General features: G+C 39.7%; 1 protein-coding gene across 3 annotated transcripts; it reads left to right on the top strand.

Moving 5' to 3' along the window:
* The first annotated feature begins 1,825 nt into the window (after positions 1 to 1,825).
* Positions 1,826 to 22,738, top strand: naf1 (nuclear assembly factor 1 homolog (S. cerevisiae)). Of its 3 annotated transcripts, none has more exons than XM_086033590.1 (9): positions 1,826 to 1,887; positions 4,941 to 5,167; positions 5,251 to 5,368; positions 12,240 to 12,333; positions 12,410 to 12,492; positions 15,095 to 15,255; positions 15,342 to 15,393; positions 21,424 to 21,502; positions 21,605 to 22,738. In XM_086033590.1, exons 2-9 carry the CDS (start codon positions 4,941 to 4,943, stop codon positions 21,925 to 21,927), a joined length of 1,137 nt encoding a protein of 378 aa, XP_085889716.1. In that variant the 5' UTR covers positions 1,826 to 1,887; the 3' UTR covers positions 21,928 to 22,738. The 3 variants fall into 3 exon arrangements, with proteins under 3 accessions (XP_085889716.1, XP_085889715.1, XP_085889718.1); XM_086033589.1 differs by lacking the exon at positions 1,826 to 1,887 and adding an exon at positions 2,462 to 2,598; XM_086033592.1 differs by lacking the exon at positions 1,826 to 1,887 and adding an exon at positions 2,597 to 2,671.
* Positions 22,739 to 23,515: the final 777 nt, after the last annotated feature.

Here is a 23,515-nt window from a genome sequence, read left to right on the forward strand (position 1 = left end):
AGCAGTATATAATGCTTGGTCAGAAACTGCTTTGTGTGTTAAATAGCCCATGTGCATTGGTTCTCAAAGGATTTTACATGCGATGTAAAAGGGAACAAGATTCAGCCGGTTGTCTACATAGGAGAGAATGTGGCAATAAGAATTGTATTTATATGTTATCCATTGTGCACGGTGGTCGACTGGTTAGCACGTCCGCCTCACAGTTCAGAGGTCGTGGGTTCGATCCCGGCTCCGGCCTCCCTGTGTGGAGTTTGCATGTTCTCCCCGTGCCTGCGTGGGTTTTCTCCGGGTACTCCGGTTTCCTCCCACATTCCAAAAACATGCATGGTAAGTTGATTGGACTCTCTAAATTGCCCCTAGGTGTGATAGTGAGTGCGGATGTTTGTCTCTGTGTGCCCTGCGATTGGCTAGCAACCAAATCAGGGTGTCCCCCACCTACTGCCCGAAGACAGCTGGGATAGACTCCAGCACGCCCCGTGACCCTTGTGAGGATAAGCGGTATCGATAATGGATGAATGGATGGTATCCATTATATTGCTTGCTTGGATATACAATGCTAAGTGCTCTGATTATTTTATCATGTATTTTTATCATGTATGTATTAAAATAAGTGTCATAAACGGTCACAATCTTGATCCATTTGTCACAAACATGTTATTCACTTTCGAGCACATGTTTGTCACAAATATGTTGACTGTTATTCACTTGGAAGACTATGTACTTGTTGATCCTTAGAAAATGAGGGGTTTGCTAAAGTTAGTCTATAATTAAGTGAGCCAAAAAGAGCCCTGTTTACAAAGAATGATCAAACCAACACAGACTTTTGGGAAGATGATGGAAAAACACTGGCTGATTACCTCATCAAACCACTGACAAAAACAATCTTGACGCATGCGTAGTTAGCTGAAGAGACAACACCTAAACCATGTTTTTCTCAGTAAAAAAGCTTTAGCACATGCGCAGTTAATGTAAGAGCCTCCCAAAAATCAGAGACTATAAAAAGGGAAGTCATCAAGGCTCCACGCCCTTTTCCTTTCCTCCTGCCGCGGTTACAAGAAGATGCTTCAACAAGGAGATAATTTTGCATTTTTCTTGGTACACTTTTCTAACTCCCAAGCAAGAAGGATTATTTATCCTCCTTTTTGGACATATCCAAATCACTGCTTCAATAAGGTAACTGAATAGAGTTCACTTCATATCGCGCGCTTAAGAAATTGGCCAGTCGAGCATTTGAGTTTCTTGCTTCCCAATAGTTCCTTATTCTAATCAGGTTTGGGGCGATTAAGACTTGATCACTCTTGAGAGCTCACTTAAATTAAGACTACTATTTAATAATTTTTATTCTCTTTGCCTATTATCACTATTATTTCTTATTTTATTATTTTATCCAACGTTATACTTGTCTTTAACATTAATTTTTAATTTTACATTTTATCTTATACTATTAAGGAAATCATTACTGTTACTTTTAGGACTGAATTAAACTCATATCATGTAATAAACCTTACAATCATCCAATTTTCTTGCTCATTGACTATATCCTTCCCTTAAGGAATTGATGTTTGATAAAGAATTATTGTTTGATTACTTACATTAATAAATTAAATTTTATGAATTTATTTTAACACTATTAATGTCATTCTACTGATTAATACATTTACATCACTTAACCTTTGCTGAACAAATGGCTAAGACCTTAATGATAAAAGTTCTCGTTATCATCCTATGAAACAAGAAGAAGAAGAAGAAGAAGAAGAAGAAGAAGAAGAAGAAGAAGAAGAAGAAGAAGAAGAAGAAGAAGAAGAAGAAGAAGAAGAAAAAGAAAAAGAAAAAGAAAAAGAAGAAGAAAAAGAAAGCACAAGAAAGCACTGTGGGGATCGGGAGACGGTATGTCGTGATGATGGAGTGCACTAAGTACAGTGAGGAAAGGAAATTGTATTTGATTCATTTCCTTTTAATAATGGCAAAATGTCATATTCATAAATGTAAAGTCATGGGAAGGATTCCTAGCTTCACTGTTTTCATTAACGAATTCAAACATTATATCTTTTCAATTAGATACTCTCTGAAACAGAAAGCAATTACAACTATTTCTGCTTGTGTTGAATCTAATGTTTTTATTTAAATAACTAATTTTCTTCTTGTATGGTATTTTATGTTTCCCACCTACCGTTGTTTTCTTTTTGTATTTGTGTGTTAAAATGCAAATTAAGTTCAATTTGTTATTATATTTTTGCATTTATTAAATAAAGTTATTAAAAAAATACAGTGAGGAAAGGGAAACAGCGAAAAACGGGCATTAGAGGGGACGAACACGGAATTTATTTTGGAATGTGTTCTTAATTTAGCAAACACTAACGGGTGGGGGCATATAATTGAGTATCTAGGACGGGGTTGATAAAGGGAATCTGAGTTCATTTAGTCTGTAATAGCCAAGATTGCTCGTCCAAATTCCACCCCAGTAGGTGGCGGTAATGCCTCAATGATTGGTGGTAGACTGCCATAAAAAAAAGAAAACAAGAAAGAAAGAAAGAAGAAGAAGAAGAAAATAATTTATATATATATATATATCTACGTATATATCAACCACGCGTGAAGGTAGGTGTAGCTGTGCTATTTAATTTACAGAAACGGGTGAAAAAGAGAAGTACAAACTACAGACTACAGAAAAGTGCTTACTTTTTACTGTTAATCACGGTGATAAAATCTCTGACCACAAAACAGTTTGCCTCTTACTACACGTTTGATTGTGCTCGTACTGACAGTAAACCACGTTACATGTCGCACGTTGTTTAAGAGCTAGCTAGCTTTTATGCTATCAAAACAACGTGTTTCCGTAACTTTGCTAACGTTCTGAGCTGACGAATAAATTACTAGATAATGATAACACCTGATAAATGTACCTTACCTGTAGGTTTTTACCCTGCATTCAAGTTTTGAACGCCAGAATTTGTGGTTTATTCGTTGCCAATGAGTAAATATTGTTGTGGACAACTGGGACCGAACGAAATGGAAAAAAATGTCTCCATATTCGTGCCAGATATCTCTATAATTATATGATTTGTATATAGTGTACTGCACTGTTATTCTACCCAAATAGTTTTGTGTGGAAGTGTAGGGTAACATTTACAAGGGCGCTGTAAACTATTGTGCACTATGCCAAAAAGAGCCTTAAAGTCGTGAACAATGTAGGATACCTTTAACAAACCAATTACATTTTCCAAAAACACATAGTAAAGTTTCAGAATCTTTTAGATTTTAAAATGGCACAAATACTATTTTAAATCAAGGCATATTCCATCATCATCTAGAATCCCAAAAAGATTTAATGACAGAGATGGGAATCTGAATGTATTGAATTGTAAACAATCTACAAACAGTGTCAAGAATGTGCATATTGGTCTAGGGCATGAAGTTGTGGAATGGTCAACCTGACCATTAAAAAAAAAAAAGTGAAACAGCTGTACAATTTTTGAAAAATTACAAACAAAAAATAAATAAATAAATAAAACACAAAAATCACAAGTGAATGCAACATAGAGGGACCGCCTCATGTGCTTCTGTGCAGACAGTGCTTTATGGGCTTATTTACTTTTATAGTTTCTTCCCTAAAATAATGTGAACTGAAAGGTGGCACATCGGGGGAAAAATAGCTGCAGTTTATATTACTTGAATAAAGTGGTCAATACAAAGATTAAACAAAAAACCTTTGAAACATAAGCTGCTTGGTGGGGTTGTGCGATATGGCTAAAAAAGGTTTCACAATATAAGTACTTCATATCAAGTCAATATAGATTTTTTTTTTAAATAAGAAAAACAATTAACTCTTTTTGTGCCCATTCTAATGTAGTGTAATGTGCAAAGTTGCTCCTCCCAGCAGTGCACTGAAAACGCATTATTCATTATTGCCATGGTCCAGTCATATTCTACTTGCCTGATGCCGAGGGTCGGGCATGGCAAACACGGGTGTTGTAGCACATCAAAGACGGGGAACCCCTTTACTTGTACACCACGTGTTTAATTGGGTTAGTATGCACAATATCATCTTGCCAGAGTTGTACTGAGTCGACTGTTCATTTATTTGAACAAAGTTATGCCACACTCTTGTTCCGTGCGAGTATGCACAATTTGTTGGTTTTAGCTACTTGGTGTTTGGAGTCTGTTGCACGCTGTCTCCCATCACATACAATGCCGGGGTCGGCCTGATTTTTTTTGATCAAACATTTTATCGAAGGTATTTTCTATTGATATCGATTAAATGTCTATAGCGATACATATTGAATTATCGACCAGCCCTACGGAAGCGTATAATAACTTTATATTAGCTCGTCAATAGGGTTTCCCATTGGCTGCTAGAATTAGCACTCGTGATGTTTCTAAAACAGTGTCTTGTTTTTAAATATATTTAACTGTGTACAAGTCTCTTTGTTGTGTGTTTAGTTTGATAGTCAACTCCACTTAGTGCAGGGGTATCCAAGTCCGGTCCTCGGGAGCCCCTATCCAGCCTGTTTTGGATGTTTCCCTGCTCCAACACACCTGATTCAATTGATCAGCTCATCAGCAAGCTTTGCACCAGCCTGTTAGCGATCCTTCAGTTGAATCAGGTCTGTTGGAGCTAGGGAAACACCTAAAACAGGCATAAAGCGCGTTCAGGGTGGACAGAATAACATTTGTCACCCGCTTGCTGCAAGCGAGACGGTGCATTCAGGGTGCCGGTTCAGCACAATCGTTTTTCTTCAATTGTAATTTTGGTGTAGTTGTTAGAAGAAAATACAATTAAATTTCAATTACTGGTAATTGCCCATTTGTAAAGTATGCACATTCTCCACATACTCTCTAAAAAGCCACCTAAAATGTAAAATCTGGTTGTGATTTCTAAAACCAGTACTTGCTGTTTGCTGTGTGTACTTGTTGTTTGTGTTTAAATGTAACTCTTTCAGATGGAGGAATTGCTTCTGAAAAAGAATGATCAGATGGAGCGATCCCCTAATGAGATTGACATGGCCTTTCAACCGGAACCTCTGGTTACATCACACAATGTGGATACACAAGAGAATCCAGAGGCACCTGGATATGCACATCCAGTGTCAGCTACAGCAATACCATCCTTGGTCTGTGAGCGTAACATGGATGGCTTTGGTGGTAAAGTTTCAGAAGATTCCGACAGGTATGAGAACTCTGTAATATAACTGCAGGGAGGAAAAGTTGAAATCTAAAATTGATGTTTATGATAGTTCTTTTCTGTTTTAGTGACAGCTCCTCCTCATCCTCCTCTTTTGCATCTGCCACCATGTTGGAAAATGCTGCTGATGACGAGAGTTTAATCCAACCAGGTCCATTTAAAACAAAAGATGAAATTTTACTTGAGGTCAGTTGTTTTGCAATACTGGTTTGAGTTACACAAGTGCATTACCATATTGACAAGCAATATGTGATATAGAGCAGTGTTTCTCAACTCATTTGAATTTTTCTTAAAATTATTATTATTATTTTGTGACGTATTATACCGATCAATACTTTGCATTGCACATAAAACCAGATCACACACATGCACGAATCAGAATGAAAAAAGTGCTGCTTGGTCAGGACAGGCCTTACTCAAGGGCACCTCAAGAAAAGCCAGCAAACATGCCAGGATGTCTCCAACTATTGCCCCCCCCCCCCCCCTTTTTTTTCTTCTCTGTAGTGGGACTTCAACTCATGTCCTCCAATTCCAAAGCCCAAGTCCTTACAGACTGAGTTGCTGCAGCCCCATTACATTCGAAAAATCTCAAGCACACCACCACCAAAAAAAAAAAAACAATGTTCCCAGAAAGTAGCAATTTTGAAATAATGATCTCTTCTCAGTGTAATGATAGATTTACTTGTGTCACGCCGTGGTTCAATTGTTACCTTTGCCATGTCTATTTTATTCTTCATATTTAAAGTGTGTTCATCCATCTATCCATTTTCCAAGCCGCGTATCCTCACAAGGTTCGCGGGTGTGCTGGTGCCTATCCCAGCTGTCTTCGGGCAGTAGGCGGGATACACCGTGAATTGTTTTCCAGCCAATCGCAGCACACTGCAAAAATTAACTCAATTTAAGATATAAATACCTGTTCTCAGAGGATTCAGACTAAAGACAAGTGAAATCTGAAAGTATGCTAGGTAAGATTTCTTGAAATAAGAAAAATTATCTTGGCTTTTGAAAAGAGACAAATACCTTAAAATAAGTGGCGAAACACTAATTTCAAGCACTATAGCATACTATGGAATGGGGGGGGGGGGTAGAGTACCCGGAGAAAAGGGGATCGGGCCCGGATGCGAACCCACAACCTCTGCACTGAGGGCGGACGCGCTAACCAGTCAGCTACTGTTTCACCAGTACAACAAAAAGTCTGAATGAATTGTTGAATGAAAATATTGTGTTGATATTGGTACTAGGGATTTGCGCGACTAGTCGTTTAACCGTCTACGATTTATTAAACGTTTAGTATTTTACTAGTCGGTTAAACGCTGCATTAAGAATCATGCATCTTGTTCCTCACTCCTCTACCTCTGTCAACAAGTTGAGCACCAAGAGAAAGAATTGTCCCCCCACCCCCCACCCCGCCCGCACGCACACATAGTAGGGGCCGGGGACACTAAGTTTGAGCAAGAAAAGTAAATTCTGAAGATGTCGATGCTACCACGAAAAACAACGGCACCGTTTGGGAGTATTTTGATGCAGCAGGTGACAACAAGGTCGTCTGTAGGCTTTGTAAGCATAAACTCGCTTACAACCACTCTCCCGGCGCGACGAGAAACCACATCCAAAGTAAATCTCGATGTGAACCAGCAGGTCGATGGCGACGGGGCCATGCAGACGAGCATGAGAGCGTTCTAGCCAGGCGCTGCGATGCTCACCGCACAGCAAAGATTACCCAACTAATTTGTAAAATGACGCGATATGCTGCCGCTTTCTTTTGTTGAGAGCAGACGGTTAGAAAAGTTAATGCTGTATATCGAGTCTGAGTACGTGGTGCCAAGTCGCAAAACAATAACGCCCCAACTCGAGAGTTGCCATAACCAAATGAAAGAGGAGATACGAGCGTTTGAGCGCGTCAGCTATGTGGCCTTAACTACAGACGGATGGACGTCCATAGCCACCGAATCTTACATGACTATGACATGTATAACGTATGTGGACGAGGGACATCTTCGCAGCTTTGTGCGTCATGCGCCTTGGAGGAAAGACACACAGCTTAAAACTTGGCTGCTCTCCTGCGGAGTGTGATGGGTACGTGGGCACTAGAAAATAAAGCCGTCGCCCGTGTGCATGATAATGCACCTAGCATATGGCGAATGAGACCCTGCTGGACTGGGAGTTGGTACCATTACTCATTACATTATTCATAATAAACGCCATGCATTGCATTGCCAAATGTATCAGAAATGTATTTCTCTTTCAATTGTTCACTTTTATTCAGTCAGTTGTTGTTACATAAATAGAATTTAAATGAACAAACTGTCCTTAATGTTTGGGCTAAAATAGCCCCTACTGTAAATACACAAAACATTTGCATTTTAAACTTTGAATTCAATATGTATTAAATTTCAAGTTTTCTTGCTTATAGACTAGTCAACTAGTCGCAAATACAATTTTAGACTAGTCGGTGGGCAAATTAGTCGAAATTCCCATCCCTAATTGGTACACAAGATACCCTTGAATCAAGTTTTTACAGCTAAAAGTTTCCTGAAAACATAAACTATAGCATCAAACTGAGACTTTGACAGTAATTCATCATATTTTGCATGTAAATGAATCAATTTTAGGATCTACAAACTAAGAAATAAAAGACAAATAATCTTAAAACACTGCAACTTTATTTATATAGCGCATTTCACAACAACTACAGCTGTAACAATGCAATACAACAAAATAGCAATAATATAACAAGTGAAAGCAATAAATTAACACAAAATACTATGTACAATAGACACTAGAAAACAGCAGCAATATTAATAATCTTACAAATTCTACTCTTGCATAGTATATTATTCTCAAAACAATATCAAAAAGATCTTTTGGTTTGGTATACGATTCTAAGTGTAGGTTAGATAGCTGATTTTTGCAGTGAGTGTTTAAATTAAGGTCAAATATGATCAACGCGGTTAGTCGTCACAGCTTTGCAGATGCAAACATAATCGGCAGTCGTCCATCCCAAACGCGTCTCCACCACCCCCCCACACCTTGTGTGCAGTGCATATTTGGAGGGACTTGTAAAATTGAATGCAAAAACAGTGTAGAACCAGCAAAACGTTTTTATTTGCTTTACATGGTCAAATGCATTTCAGAAAATATCAGCCAAGTTAATGCAAACCTTAGAATTAGAAAGAAGTAGTTTGTTAGACTTAGTAACATGAGACACTGTAATTAAGACATTTTGGTATCAAATCTATACCCAAGGTAAATTTTAGGGGTGGAAGGGTTCACAAAATCCACGGTTCGGTTCATATTTTGGTTTTGTGCTCACGGTTTTCAGTTCGGTATGCCTTGACTCTTACAAAAGTTAATTATGTCCGGTATGGTTAGGTTAAAGGTGAAAGTATGTTCACAGCATTAGTATTGATTACTATTATTGCTGTTGTATTATTGAATTATTTTGTTTTTTCTCTCTGTGCCAGCAGCATATAGTGTCAGGCATAACAAATTGAATTGGATGGCAAAAGGTACAACCAAGCTGTGTAGCCACCTGTTGCCATTCATACAACAGAATAAGGCATGGCTTTCTACAATATTTCAGCTTTGTGTTCAACAATTCAAGCACAGATTTCACACCAAGTACATTTGTGCCTAAACTGACACAAGATCATTATTCAAGTATACATACTTTTTTATACTTATTTATTTGTTATTTTTGTTTGCTGGTTTACGATGAGGTTTTTGTAACGTAAAATAGGTGCCTTGTCTCCACAGGTAGGAAAGCACTGATCTAATTATTACTCTTATAAATAAAAACTGAAGTTACTAAATAAGGCTTATATGATGCGCATCAGGGCTGTCACAAGCAAATCTATTCTATCGATTATTCCATCGATTATTCGAGTAATCTAGGAAACTCCCCACTTTTCACATAGAGGACCATGGTTCAAATCAGTCATGACACTAACATTCTAATGGGTATTGTACATACCAATTCCAAGCCACTGACTGTGTTAAAATGAGTGGACTGCATCAGGAAGGGCATCCGTGTCAAAGCTACGCCAAACACACATGGGTAATTACTGTGGCGACATTACAAGAAGACGTGACCGCTGTGGAAAAAAAATTACTGAATGCAGTGTCAACTTTCCACCAAAAGAGGGTATTAATAGACCGTGAAAAATTCATGATTGTGGAAAAAAAATTACTGAATGCAGTGTCAACTTTCCACCAAAAGAGGGTACTAATAGACCGTGAAAAGTTCATGATTGAGCGTGCAATGGATTTATATGGCCTATAAATGACCATGTGAATGGACAATGAAGCCCAGAAATGCCCACCAAAAAAAAAAGGGGGCGACTTTTTTCCCCAGCCACAATGCACATAGACTATGATCTGTCATAATTCACATCCAAAAGGGATATAGGACTGATTAGTGTGTTATTGCCATTTACTTGATGACAATCATATGTGAATGAGCTCATCCCATTTAATCTCTTCATTCAAGAGACATGAGCACACGCAATTGTCATCTTTTTGACTTGAACACCACCGCAATGGATTTGAAATAAAATGAGCAAAATGTGCACCTGTGGTGATCAGAAGGAAAAATAAATATAGTTTACCAAGAAAAATTGCATCCCACTGCATTTTGGTTACATTGGTAGTATTAAAATGAGTTTATAATAGACGGGACGTAGTGTCGTTGGAAGGCAAGTCTGGATTGCTATTGGCTGCCGCAGGCAGTACATGCTCGCACAGGATAGTGGTCTATGAAAAAGCTATAATGGCAGAATGCTCAGCATATAGATGTCTCGACAACCAAAAAAACGACACACAGTAGTGGTACAACGGATCACATAAGTCATGGTTCAGATTGGTCACGGATTTTTAGTCACGAATCGGTTTTCAGTTATAAAAAAAAAAAAGAAATAGAACTTGGTTCTCATTTATTTTATAAAATGCCTCTGCCCATTAAAAAAAAACTCCTAATGTCTAATACGGCTATTTAGGAGTTAAGAATGCTATTTAACACAATATCAGGAAAGATATATTCTAATTGTATACGTGGTCCAGTATATAAAATAACAGGGTAGCCTGCCAGACATTTTGAGTTGAATGTTTTCTTTAAATTATTTAATTCCACCAAAATTTATGTGGAAATGCATAAAAATATGATAACCACCATCATATGAAAATATTCAAACAAAACTCACAATATTTTGGAACATAGTCATGTCGGAAGCGTTATTATGCAAATGAATGCATTAAGCATATTAATATACATCTTAACGCTTCCAAAGTGCAGTCTTGAAAATATTGCAAAATATTGGTTTCCTACTATTAAAGATGTTGTCTATATTATTAAGTGGAAATGGTTGGATTATGTTAATCAGAAGAGAATTGCAACCAAATCATTTCGGACGGGAACGTGCAACTGGCGTGCCGCAAGCTGGGCTTTGAGTGTCCCTTTGAGTAATAAATTAAGAAAAACATCATTTTACAAACCCGTAAAATTCTCCCCAAAAATGCTGATAAACATTCACTACATGTTTTCTACAGAAGACGGGGGGAAGTGGGGATAAAAACTTTCCAGAAAAATCGGAAAATACCCAACGTTAAACCAGGTTGCCCATCCCTGATTTATGGGGACTTAAGAACATTCTAGGAAGGTTTCAGTCCCCATAAAATAGCCTAACGACACCCCTGACTTCATTTACTATCATGATAAAATTGGATGTTACATTTTTTGGCGTGTTTTTCAGCAAAAGTACAATCGGTTATCCATTTAAACGGATTCAGTATTCAGTGGTTAAATGTTAGCGAATTTGAGGTACGAGTCCAGCCCATAAGCACTATATATGACAATATAAATGACAATAACAACAGTCTGGCGTATCACTCAATATCAGCTGGTAGGTGTAAGGCAGGGGTGCCCAAATTTGGTCCTTGAGATCCCCTATCAACTCTGTTTTAGATGAATCCCTACGGCAACACACCTGTTTCAAATCATCAGGATCGTTATCAGGCTTTTGCAAATGAGGGGGCCGGTGTTCGTCCCAGTCACTCCCCTGGGAAGGTTGGGTACTCTGAATTGCTGTTTGGTACATTACAACAAACTATAGTCAGGACTCGTCCCCCACCCAAAAGTGGAAGGAGACTACCCTCTCATCTACCGGAATGAACCCCAGTTTACAGTCACCGAGCTGGGCGACAAAAAGTATGGCCACACCACGCCTCCCACCGTCGGCAACTCCAGAGTGGAATAGAGTCCAACCCCCCTTGTAAGGACTGGCACCATAGCCCAAGCCGTGTGTGGAGGTGAGCCCGACTCTATTTAGAGTCAGAACTTGTCAACCTTACACACCAGCCCGGGCTCATCTACTGCCAGAAAGGTGACTAGAACAAGCTTCTGTTGCCGGGGATTGGGCCACCACCCAGCTCTCTTCGCATTCTACAGACCCCCTTGGCACCTCGTGGTGAATTTATGGAATGGGGGACCTACGTTGTCTCTTCGGTCTGTGCACCGCTGTGCTTCGTGGGTGCAGGCCTGGCTCTAGAGTCCCCAGTGACCCATCCCCGGGCGCGGGCAAACTAAGTCCAAATGTTTTTCTCACCATAGGAGGGTTTTGAGCCATGATTTGTCTGGACTCTCATCTAAAACCTGTTTTTCATGGGTAACCCTGCCAGGGGCATAACGCCCCAGATAACTTGGCTCCATTGGGACAGATACCCCTCCACCACAATAAGGTGGTGATGGCTCAAGAAGAGGCATCGGATACATATTCGATTTATATCCGCATACGAGAGAGGCATGGGGCAGATTGGAAAAAAAAAACGGAATTGCACTGTTCATATTGACATGTAAAAATTCGATACATGACTCATTGGCCACAAAATTAGAAGATTAGACCCAGAGACTTGAATTCATTTGAAATTTTTCGGCCAAGAATTTTCCTTTTAGTGTATCCCTAGTCCACTGTATTACCCCTCAGGAAATCTACAGTTATTGGTCCTTGAAGAGATGAAGTGGTACGTTCAAATATACAATACATTAACTCATATTTTTCTACAGGATTTGCCAGCGGTGGAGGAGCTGACTGTGTCCCTACCAAACGATGTAGAACTCATGCCAGTAGGAACAGTATCTAGTATCATACAACAGCTTGGTAAGTAAACACACTTGCACCCACCCTTTCATTGTTTATTGTTTCAATGACGTCATGATATGCACTGTCTCTGCAGTAATAATCCATTCTCTGAAAGACTCACCCGCTTTGAATGATGACAGCATCATCTTTCGATCTGATCGACTCGCTTTGGGCAAGGTTGGATGATACTAGAGCAAACTACCTGTTTTATTTGGAATGTGATGTGGTTTGTTGTATAGTGTTCCCTCGCTACTTCGCAGTTCGGTTATTGCGACCTTCACTCTATCGTGGGTCTTCATTGACCACACAAGTTAATCTATTGCACTTTTACCTCCTTTTTTTTGCAGGTTTTCATGTTATTTTTTTCCTTCTAAGACGGACAAATAATTGTCAGTTTTCATTCATTTATTTATTTTGGGGGCTGGAGGGGGGTGCTTGTTTTACAACATCCAAGATCACTCTGATTCCCGTGCACTATTCTATTCACTATTCTGAAAGAGTGTGTGTGTGTTCGGAGAGGCACAGAGCGCGCTCCCGTGTCATTCATTTTAGAATGCTGCCTATGTTCTAAACCAGTGTTTTTCAAACTGTGTGTGCCGCGAGATATTGTCAGGTGTGCCGTGGGAAATCATCGAATTTGTGTGCCTGTGCGGTCTAGCGCCTGGCAGCGTAATCATGTCAAGCGAATTAGTGACGCATGTTTATCCAAACAGGCCCATGTTTCACACTTAGTATCAATATGAAATTTTATAAAATACTTTTTTCTTTGTCTTTATTTAATTCCTAACCAAGACGATATTATAACGTCATTCTTCAATGTTAAAAAAATGCTTATATAAACGATATAACACTCACCATATTTTCCGGATTATAAGTCACACTTTTTTCATAGTTTGGCCGGGGGTGCGATTTATACTCTGGAGCGACTTATGTGTGAAGTTATTAACACATTACTGTCATGAATTGCTAGTTTTGACTTGTGACTTATGTTTTGCTCTAAAGCGCCTGCAGAGGGAGACAAAACATCATAAATATAAGTCAGAACTAACAAGCCATGACAATTACTTCTGTATCATTTCACATGTTATTGTAACCAACATAAAGAAGCATAAGATACATCCTAAAAGCTATTAAAATGCATGAATAATTTAAACGGTTAAAGTCTAATGTTTTGTTAAACTAACGGGCCTTGCTAGTCGAGGAAGCCAGCTTATACAAACTCCACTGACTCCAGGTGTGCAGCGAAGTTGCCTGTTTATATTGTGAAACTGCACAAGAAACAGAAAATACTATCAATCTTTGCATTACATACACATGTATTTTCATAGACATGAACAAGATGAGCCTATGATAACAATTAGCGATCACGATTAGCATTAGCGATAGCGATTAGTATGTTGAGTCAACAACCTACAATCATCCACAATTCAGCTCGTATATAAATGTCCTTACACACAATTGTCTAAGTTAGTTTCAGACGAAACATTCTACATGGATGAATATAAGACTTATTTAAGCGATCTACAATCGTTTTGGTGAGTTTAAAGTTATCTTACCGTAACTTGTATGTTACATGTAGCATCGTAGCTCGGTGGAAATGATGTGTACTAAGCGCACAATTTCCTCCCAAAATGCAACTTATACTCCGGTGCGACTAGTATATGTTTTTTTCCCCCTTTATTTAGCATTTTATGACTGGTGCGACTTGTACTCCCGACTTATAGTCCGGAAAATACTATATAATATATATAATATATTGTTTAAATACGCTTTTTTTTAACAATTTCAGACGCTGGTGTGCCGCGGGATTTTTTTCAATGAAATAAATGTGGAGTGAAGTAGTGCTCACTCGGAGCGTATTTACGAACATGTCCGAGAGCTCATCGCCCCAAAATCCCCATTCCCACATCCTGGGAGTAATGGGAAATTCAGTGCGAGCGCGCTGCTTCACTCAGGCCATTTGGAAACTCAGAACATTGTTCAAATGTGATGTTCTGTTATTCAGAGTGCCCCAAAAAATGGAGCCCAGTGCAGGCAGTACAAGCCAGAAAGTAAATGGCTGCATTCAGAAAATAATGTGAGTGTAGGATGACGAAACGTCGGCTTATAACTACGGTAAAATTTTCTTTTGTATCTTAAAACGGCTTTACTTTAACTAGAATCCCACGTGGCATTGTAGCCAAAGGTACACGGCCAATCGTGGTTCAGATTCAGAAAACAGGTCAGCCGCGATTGGTCGTTGTGAGCAGATGTGATGTCATTTTCAGTCGACAGAAGACAAAATGGCGGCCCCCAGAGATGGCTAAAAACAAGTGCATTTTGCTGCTTAACTTATATTCCACAAACTCAAAATTAATCAGAATGCTGTGTTTCAACTACTGGGCCTGCTGGGAACATATTCATGAAAAAAATATGTTTGGGTTGACCTCCGCTTTAAGGGGCTTTCCAAATACAAACTTAATCTAAAAGGTCTCTGCTGACATTTGATGACATTTGTCAGCACGTTTTCTCAATATTCTCACTTATGCTTAATGTAGCAGCTCTGGGTCTTCATGTTCTGTCAGCACACCCACACATTAACCTGGGAAACTTTCTTTCAGACTGTGGGTCTCAGCACCTGTGTGCACCAAAACAGTCGATGCATTTGCCTTGTGCCACATTTACTGATATGCCAACATTAGAATTTTTTTTCATCCACTGGATATTATGCAAAATGTATTGCAAAAACACTCATCACAACACGAATTAGTAAATTTGAATTCCCTTTTCTATGTCCAAGGTTTTTGAAGTCTTCGGTCCTGTGTCCAGACCTCTGTACATTTTGCGTTTTAACTCTCCTGATGATCTAAGCAGTAAGGGGCTGACACTTGGACAAATTGTTTATTACGCACCAGATATGAAAGAGTATACTGGATACATCCTCCTACAACAACTTCAACTGTGAGTACATAGACACCTAAGCATATGCGACATCGTGAATGTCCTATTCATATAATTTGTTGTGTTGATTTTTTTTTGCCTTGCAGTTTAAAGGGCTCAGATGCGTCCTGGAAAAATGATCAAGAACCACCAGTAGAGGTACATTCTGCAGCTTGAATATTTTCTTCCATTGTTAAGAATGGCAGTGTTTTAGCAAATAATTTTAGCTCCGTAAAATATGGTGAATCTCGTGAATATAGTTAAATGTCTCTGTGGTATCCACATTGACACCCCTCGCGGAACAGCAGGGGAGCTATGCTAGATGGCTCTTTGATTACTTTTTTGGGGGAGGGCCTTTAACACAATACACCCAGACAGACTAGCAATAAAATTACTGGATGTAACTCTCACCATGGGCTGCAGGATTAGAAATTTTGTTTCAGACTGTCCACAGAGAATCCGAGTGGGTCCCCATCCCTCCACAGCACTCAGTCTCAACACGACTCTCCACAATGGTGTTCGCTGAGTCATCCGCTGTACACACTGTACATGCATGACTGTGTCAGCAGCCACCCAGACAAGACCATTACAAAATTTGCTGACGACACCACTGTACTTGGTCCCATCTCTAGTGGCGATGAGACAGCATAGAGGGATGAGGTCCAGAGGTTTGTGGGGTAGTGTGTGGAAAGAAAGTTGGTCTTTGATGCTGGGAAGACCACAGAACTCATAGGGGAAGGAAATAATGAACTACCGCTTTTTTACCATTCACAAGGAGTGTGGCGAGGGTGTCCAGCTCCTGGGTGTGCACAGATCGTTGTTGGAGCTCGGCCGTGGTAAACCAGGCCCATTAGCATCTCCACTTTCTCAAGGCCCTCAGGAGTGTCAACCTTAGGAGGGAGCTGTTCCATTAACCCATTAAAGGCCTAGATAACCAATCCGACGTTGTCCAACTGTGACCGACGCTTACCCCCTGTGGCGTCGGGCCGGCTGTCGGCACGTCAAGCTGCAAAAATACACCGCAGCGACAAACAGTGACATTGACCATTAAAGTAACGTCTGCGCATGCGTGAGATGTAATACTCCTCCATACCATCGCTGGCAGTAGTCACTATTCCTCATGGTTAGGAAAAGTCAACTGGAAAGCTATGGGCTGGGGGCGGATTATAAAAACGTAAACAATGCATTCAGCTATATTTTTCGCTCACGATTAACCCCCACGCGAAGTAACCCCCACGTTCTTGACAGGGTATCGTGAAATACTTACATTGTCAATCCTTGCTCTTGTAAATTGTAAATGGGCTGTCACTTATATAGAGCTTTTCTACCTTGCTTCACACTGTACCTCATCTACCTACTGATGACGCAGCATCAAGAGCAACTAGGGGTTCAGTATCTTGCTCAAGGATACTTCGACATGGTCACAATGGCCGGGGATCAATCCCACAACCTGCGGGTTGGGAAGCAACCACTCTACCACTGAGTCATGCCGCCCCCTCTTGTACTTGTAAGAAGATTAAGGCAGCAAAGGCGTGCTCACCGTTCATCCGCATTTGTCACTTCCTGTTCGTGCTTCGTGCACTGATTTGCTAGCTAACAGCCAATCGGAGTGACCAAATGTCACGACTCATGACGCCGATTCAACATGCTGAAATGCCCACCAGATGCTTCCTGATGGGCTCCGATGGTGGTCACTACACCAATCAGACGGTGCAATCCTCCGCTTCCTGACCTCCGACGTCAGATTGGTGTATCTAGGCCTTAAAGCCTAAAGCGCCTGGCTAAATATCTCTCAAAAGCCTAAGGTCAACTTTGGAATCACCCTCTAAAACCTGAAGTATTCCCGGAAATTCAACACCTACAAAATAATTGATATCTCAGCCCCTGTAGCACAGAGAAACATAATTCCAAAAGAATTTGAATGCTTAGACACATGGCTTTCACACAGGCCAGAGTAAGGACAGAGTTTCAATCAAAAATGTAAAAATAAGTGTCAGTGCAAGAGAAGCACTATGTTTAATTTTTAAAAATTGAGTATTAATAACCATCTTCTATTCTGCTAAGAAGCTGTTGATTTCGTCATTGTCTAAAAACATCTCTAAAAAAAAAAAATGAAACTGACAACAGCGCTCCCGGCTTCCGTGGAAGAAACGCGTTTATGTGCTCCCGTTTTTAATGGGTTAAAAGTCTGCTGATGTACTGCATCTCTGTGTGGTTTGCCAACAGCACCATAGCACACAGTAAGGAACTACAACAAAGGGTCATTAGCACTGCACAGAAAAGTCATTGGCCGCTCCCGCTGCAGGACCTCTACCGCACCCATTGCAGGGCTACAGATTAACCCTTTTTTTAATAACACAGTGGCCCTAACCTGACGTTATAGGGGAGCAAATACAAACTTCAGGGCCGCACACTGTAGGTCGACTTGCAAAGTAAATATTCACTGCACTCATTTTCACGATATTACTGGCAAATTGATTGAAGTGTGGAGCAGAAGTTTGTCAGCAACAGCAAATATTCAAGAATGGTAATTAAAAACAAAATCGTCAAATTTACTGGTCGCACAGGCACGAGTAGAAGGAACTTACTTTGCACAGTCTCAAATTTTAGAAGAACAATGCCATCGTTTAGGGGCAACCTGGAGCCCTGCATTGTCAGGAGGGCACACAGCATCCTGCGCAACCACACACACCCAGGACACCAGTTATATGGAAGGAGAGACAGACCGCTGAGGTAAAGTACAAACAGAATTAGAGAGAGCTTCTATAACAGAGCAATCACAATGATTAGTGGTGTGTCGGTCACAAATGAAACAGAATAATTTTAATTTTCCTATTTTTAAAATTCTGTCAAGAACATTATTGCAGGAAAGCACGCAGGAGTATTTTACTTCAGTCTTTCTCGACCTTTATTTAGCCAAGGCACAAATTCCACATCGGAAAAAAATCTCATGGCACACCACTTAGCAAAATGATTAATAAAAAGTGGCTATACAGGGTCATTATGTACCTACTGTCATCTAGTGGAAGAGGGTTAGGGTTATTTTATTGTTTTGCCTATTACTATCCGTGGTTGGCATAAATTAGGTTAAAAAAAATAATTAGATATGTCTTTTAAAGTCTTGAATTTAACTTGAATAATATGGCCTGTAGAAACCCTGTTTAATAGTATTAAAAAAAAACAGATCACTATGACTCTTTCCTGTGTCGCTGGGATAGCACCACCAGGTTTCCATGGCAACCACTTTTAAACGGCAGCACGTTTTTCGAGAAAAGTCGCTATGGTAAAAAAAAAAAAAAACTGTTACACAGTAGAGGAGGCATTCTATCTGCTTCAAAATATTGACGAGTCAGAGGATGATTCAGACAGTCTGAGCAAGAGCAGCCTCCTCCCAGCAAAGAGGATCCGTATCGCCCACTGAACTGGAAGTGGCGACACAGTTCAAGTTATCATTTGCTGATAGTAAAATATTGGTTGTTAGATGTTGATGGAGTCATGACATTTTGGGCAGTACCTAAGACAGAGAGTTAGCCAGGGGACAACAGGCTCAGTCTGGCGCTCCAACACCTAATTCGTACTCGTGTGCCTCAGAGGGAGAAGGACCGTACTGTGTGGACTCTGGTGGTCCCGGGAGAGGAGCTACATTGCATAATTTACATTAAAAGATACAACTGAATTTTAATTTAAAAAATCAGAACTGGGCACTTGACCATTTTTTGCCCTTCCGGCCGCGACCCTCCATCCTTGACTTGGGTACCCTTCCGGCCGCGACCCTCCAGCCATATTCATAAACATTGTCGGCCACCGGCCCATTCTACCCCTCGACCCAAAGAAAAAAAAAAACGTCCGTGATTGACGTCACTGCGGGAGGGACGCTAACGGCAGAGCCTTTTTAAGGATCATTAGCTGGCTTATATACTATTCGAACCCGCTGTGGACACGCTTCAAATGCGCCAGTAGTATTTACCCAACTGCATGCTTCCTTGCATTGCGAGCCCCGGGGGTTGGATTTGTCGTATTGTATAATTATTTGGGTCCAATAATTATATAGAAGAGTTGTAGAAGAAGTCGCAGAGGTCGTACTCAAGTTACTTATTTATTTTGCACACTTCCCCTCCTTCCCGGCCTTCAAAATAAAAGCATACCAGCAAACCACTATACACTGCAGGTTTGCTATGGCGTATTTCCGGAAGTAGTGAACGCCAGAAAAAGTGCATGAACTCCACCTTGATGTGCTAGCGTCTGAATATACTCGTGGACACAAATTGTTTTGAAACAAGTCGGGGGGCATCGTGCCTGCTACAACCATAAAGGGATGACTAGACGATGCATTTAATTTCATTGCGAAAACGATCTTGAAGGTGGCGGCTAAGGGGGAACGTGGGTGAGTAGCTTGTTTAGTAATGTTTACTTTGCAGCAGCAGCAATGGTGCATTCGTCTCCGTGTGGGAAACTATGTCATCGCAACATGTGAGACAGTAACGTGCGCTCAAGCGTGTTTGTATTTCCTCAGTGTCACGTCACGTAACCCGCGCCTCCCACCTGCAACTGGGGCATACCATTACAAGAGGGGGCGGAGGGGCAATACCATAATCCCTATAACAGCAGTTGTCGCTCGCCCAGACGCGGGAGTAAAAAGAAGCTTACACCGAATAGGCTGAGATGATTTTTGGCCGCCTAGCGAGCACGTCACACGCATGAAGGCCGATTAGTGGGCAGGACTAAAATCAACCTCCGGCCATGCTTAGTCCAGCCATTTGTTTTAATTTGTCACCCCTCTGCCCCAAAAATGGGTATCCGGCCGGGACGGACTGCCCAGCTCTGAAAAAAATATACCGTTATGAGCTACTCAAACAGTAAATAATCATTTTAGGCGATGATGTCATGCCAGATTCATTGACAAATTCACATTGTACTGCAACTTTGTTTTAATGATAATGTTATGCTAGAACAGAAGTGTTTGTTGTGTTTGCATGAGTGTGTGCATGTGTGGTTGACATAGTGTGTGTGTTGTTCTGCACCAGTTTATCCATTTGGCTTGGCACATTATGTAGCTTTAGTGCTCGCACAGGGCACAATGCTTCCGAATCCGACTGGAATGGAGAAGAAAAAAATCAAAATACAGTTGACCATTCATCTGATGTTAAGTGTGGACTCCCAGCAATGTGAATATGCCAGCCTGGATTCCGTGATTTAGGATCCCCATACAATATTCCATTGTTTTAATCCACAGCAAAATAATGTCAGTCAAGTTAGACGTGCAGAAATAGGACTTGATTAATGCGGAAAGTGTGGATATTTTCAGAGGCGAGACTGGCGAAGCGCAGAATGTTTATACATTTTTACCAGCACAAACGTCGCTATTTTATCCACTACTAAATGAAATATATACTGTACGTGATATATAAATGTGGTCAAGCCATGTTGTAAAACACAATATATGTGCACTATCTTCGATACAGAGGTGGGGCATTTTACAAAGTTTTGCCTGTTCGTCATTCGTCAGTCCGTCATTTTCCGTGACGAACTGAATTGTAATCGTCTTTCCGTCAGTCATGGGCGTAACCAGCCCGTTTTTGGGGGTGTTCAAGCACCCGCAAAAGTTATAGCATTTTTGAAACTCTCTTTTCCTTAATGAAGGACGGGATACGCTTAAATATGATGGAAAAACGCTAGGTAAAAAACAAAACAAAAATGTGAACATTGCAGCATCGGAAATACTCCCCGGTAATACTCGAAATGGTTAGTCCATTTGATTAGTAACATAAAGAACTACACAAAACCTCTTCCTAATTTATTTGTATATGGTTTTTACAAGGATGGAGGATTTTGTAGTTGAGTCAACTTTTGCGGCAGGAAGTGAAGTTGGTGGTTCCTCCGAGTCAGAGGAACTCAAGAGGAAATTGTTTTTCCCCTGTCTGGACAGAATAATCTCAGAACTTGAGAGGCGGTTTTCTGGTGTGAATCAGGACTTGCGTAACGGGATTCATGCATGCAGTCCTACTTATTACCATTTTTTGTCTGTGCCTCATTTGTCATTAGTGTTGTACCACTCTATACTAAGCAACAATGTCCTCTTTCGATTACTATAATGCATGTCTCAAACATGCAAAGGAAGTGATTTTTCTTCCACTTTCCTCTTGCTGGTGTATGTCACCATGTCTCACAGCAAATTATTTTACTCTCCAGGCTTTAGACTACAGTGATGATGAGAAGGAACAGCAAGCCAAGAGGAGAGTGAAAAACACAAAAAAGAAGCACGACACAGGTAATATGAAAGAATGGAAAATATTTGTTGTCCTCTTACTTGTTGGGAAGAATGTAAGTGTTTCTTTCATGGCTTCATTCTTAACATTTTGTCCCCTAATAGAAAATGTTACAGTGGACACTCTGCAGCCTCACTGTGTAAGACCAGGACGCAGAGGGGCTTCTTTCAGGCACCGCAACGCAAACAACAACCAACCACCTTTTAGTTACTCGAGTCAGCCACCCCTGCACACAGATGTTACCGCCGGGTACCATGCTCCCTATCTTTATCCACCTCATCCTCCTCCCCCAGTCACCTTCCCTCTCTTGCCTCCACCATCATTCTTTTGTCCATCATACACCTCTCCACTCTGGATACCAAATTCTGTCCCATTCTCAAAACTCCATCATCCTCCTCCTCCTCCACCACCTCCTCCTCCACAATGAAATCCAACACACTGGACTGACTATATGAAGTTAGTAGTTTTGTGTGCAAGTTTTGTGTGTATGATGAAATATGTACTGTATGTGTATAAAGAGACTGACCAAAATTATTTTTTTAGGCCGATGCTAATTTGGCATTATAAAATATCCGATGACCGATTAATCGGCTCTGACAGTGTGAATGAATTAAAGGAGTCAACCCAAACATATTTTTTTCAACAGTATGTTCTATTCAAGCCTACTAGTTGAAACAAGGCATTCTGATAAATACTGCGTTTGTGGAATAAGAGTTAATCCACCCGTTTTTAGCCATCTCTGGAAATCAACTGAAAATGACATCACAGACCCTTAGGCCTCAGACAAAGACCAATCACGACTCACCAGTTTTCTGAAGGTGAGCCGTGATTGGTCTTGACTTGCTGAGCCGTGATTGGTCGTTACCTGAGCCCTGAGCAGTTGATGTCATTTTTAGTCAACAGAAATAATAAAATGGCCGCCCACTGAGATGGCAAAAAAGGGGTGGATTTTGCTGCTTTCAACTCATATTCCACAAACGCAATATTAATCAGAATGCCGTGTTTCAACTATTGGACCTGCTGGGAACATATTCTTGAAAAAAGTATGTTTGGGTTGATTTGCTCTTTAACTCATTCACTGTCAAACATTTTCTGATCCTCTTTTACCTTAATGTTTGAAAATGTAGAAAAAAATATGAATAAATTCGTGGGATTGAATGGCTGGACTCTGAAAAGACAAATATGTCAATGGCAGTGAATGAGATAATGCTTAGAACAATAAAGAAATGTTACAGGCATTTGTCCGTTTTACAATACTTTGTACTTTGATATTTGTGTAATTTATGAAAGAAAAAAATCGGCTTATTGTCTGCCGATTTTGGGAAGAATATCATGTTTGTCTCATTTTATTTGTTAATCTGTTTTTAAAACAAAAAGGCAAAATCTGCAAAAAATGGCAGATTTTTCAAAGACCAACCCTAGTACATATACATACACATTCGTATGTGTATATATGTATGTATATATATTGTGTGTGTATATATATATATATTTATATATATATGTATAGACATATATATGTATAGACATATATGCATATGTCTATACATATGTGTATGTGTGTATATATATATATATGTATCTATACATATATGCATGTATATGTGTATGTATATATGTATACGTGTGTATATATATATATATATATATATATATACATATATATGTATACATATGTATATATATATGTATACATATATGTATACATATGGATATATATGTATACATATATAGATACATACATATATATAAATGTATATATGTATACATATGGATATATATGTATGTATGTATATATATTGTGTGTGTATATATATATATATATGTATAGACATATATATGTATAGACATATATGCATATATGTCTATATATGTGTATGTGTGTGTATATATATATGTATCTATACATATATGTATGTATATGTGTATGTATATATGTATACGTGTGTATATATATATGTATACATATATATGTATACATATGTATATATATATGTATACATATGTATATATAT

Source organism: Filicampus tigris, chromosome 6, assembly GCF_054856515.1.
Source record: "Filicampus tigris isolate MCC_2025a chromosome 6, RoL_Ftig_1.0, whole genome shotgun sequence".
In the NCBI taxonomy this organism is placed as follows: domain Eukaryota; kingdom Metazoa; phylum Chordata; class Actinopteri; order Syngnathiformes; family Syngnathidae; genus Filicampus; species Filicampus tigris.

Coding starts and splice junctions, on each gene's coding strand:
- naf1 (XM_086033590.1), top strand. CDS start 4,941: ATGGAGGAATTGCTTCTGAAAAAGAATGATCAGATGGAGCGATCCCCT. Junction 12,493..15,094: donor ATCGACTCGCTTTGGGCAAG/GTTGGATGATAC, acceptor TCTATGTCCAAG/GTTTTTGAAGTCTTCGGTCC. Junction 15,394..21,423: donor ATCAAGAACCACCAGTAGAG/GTACATTCTGCA, acceptor TTTACTCTCCAG/GCTTTAGACTACAGTGATGA.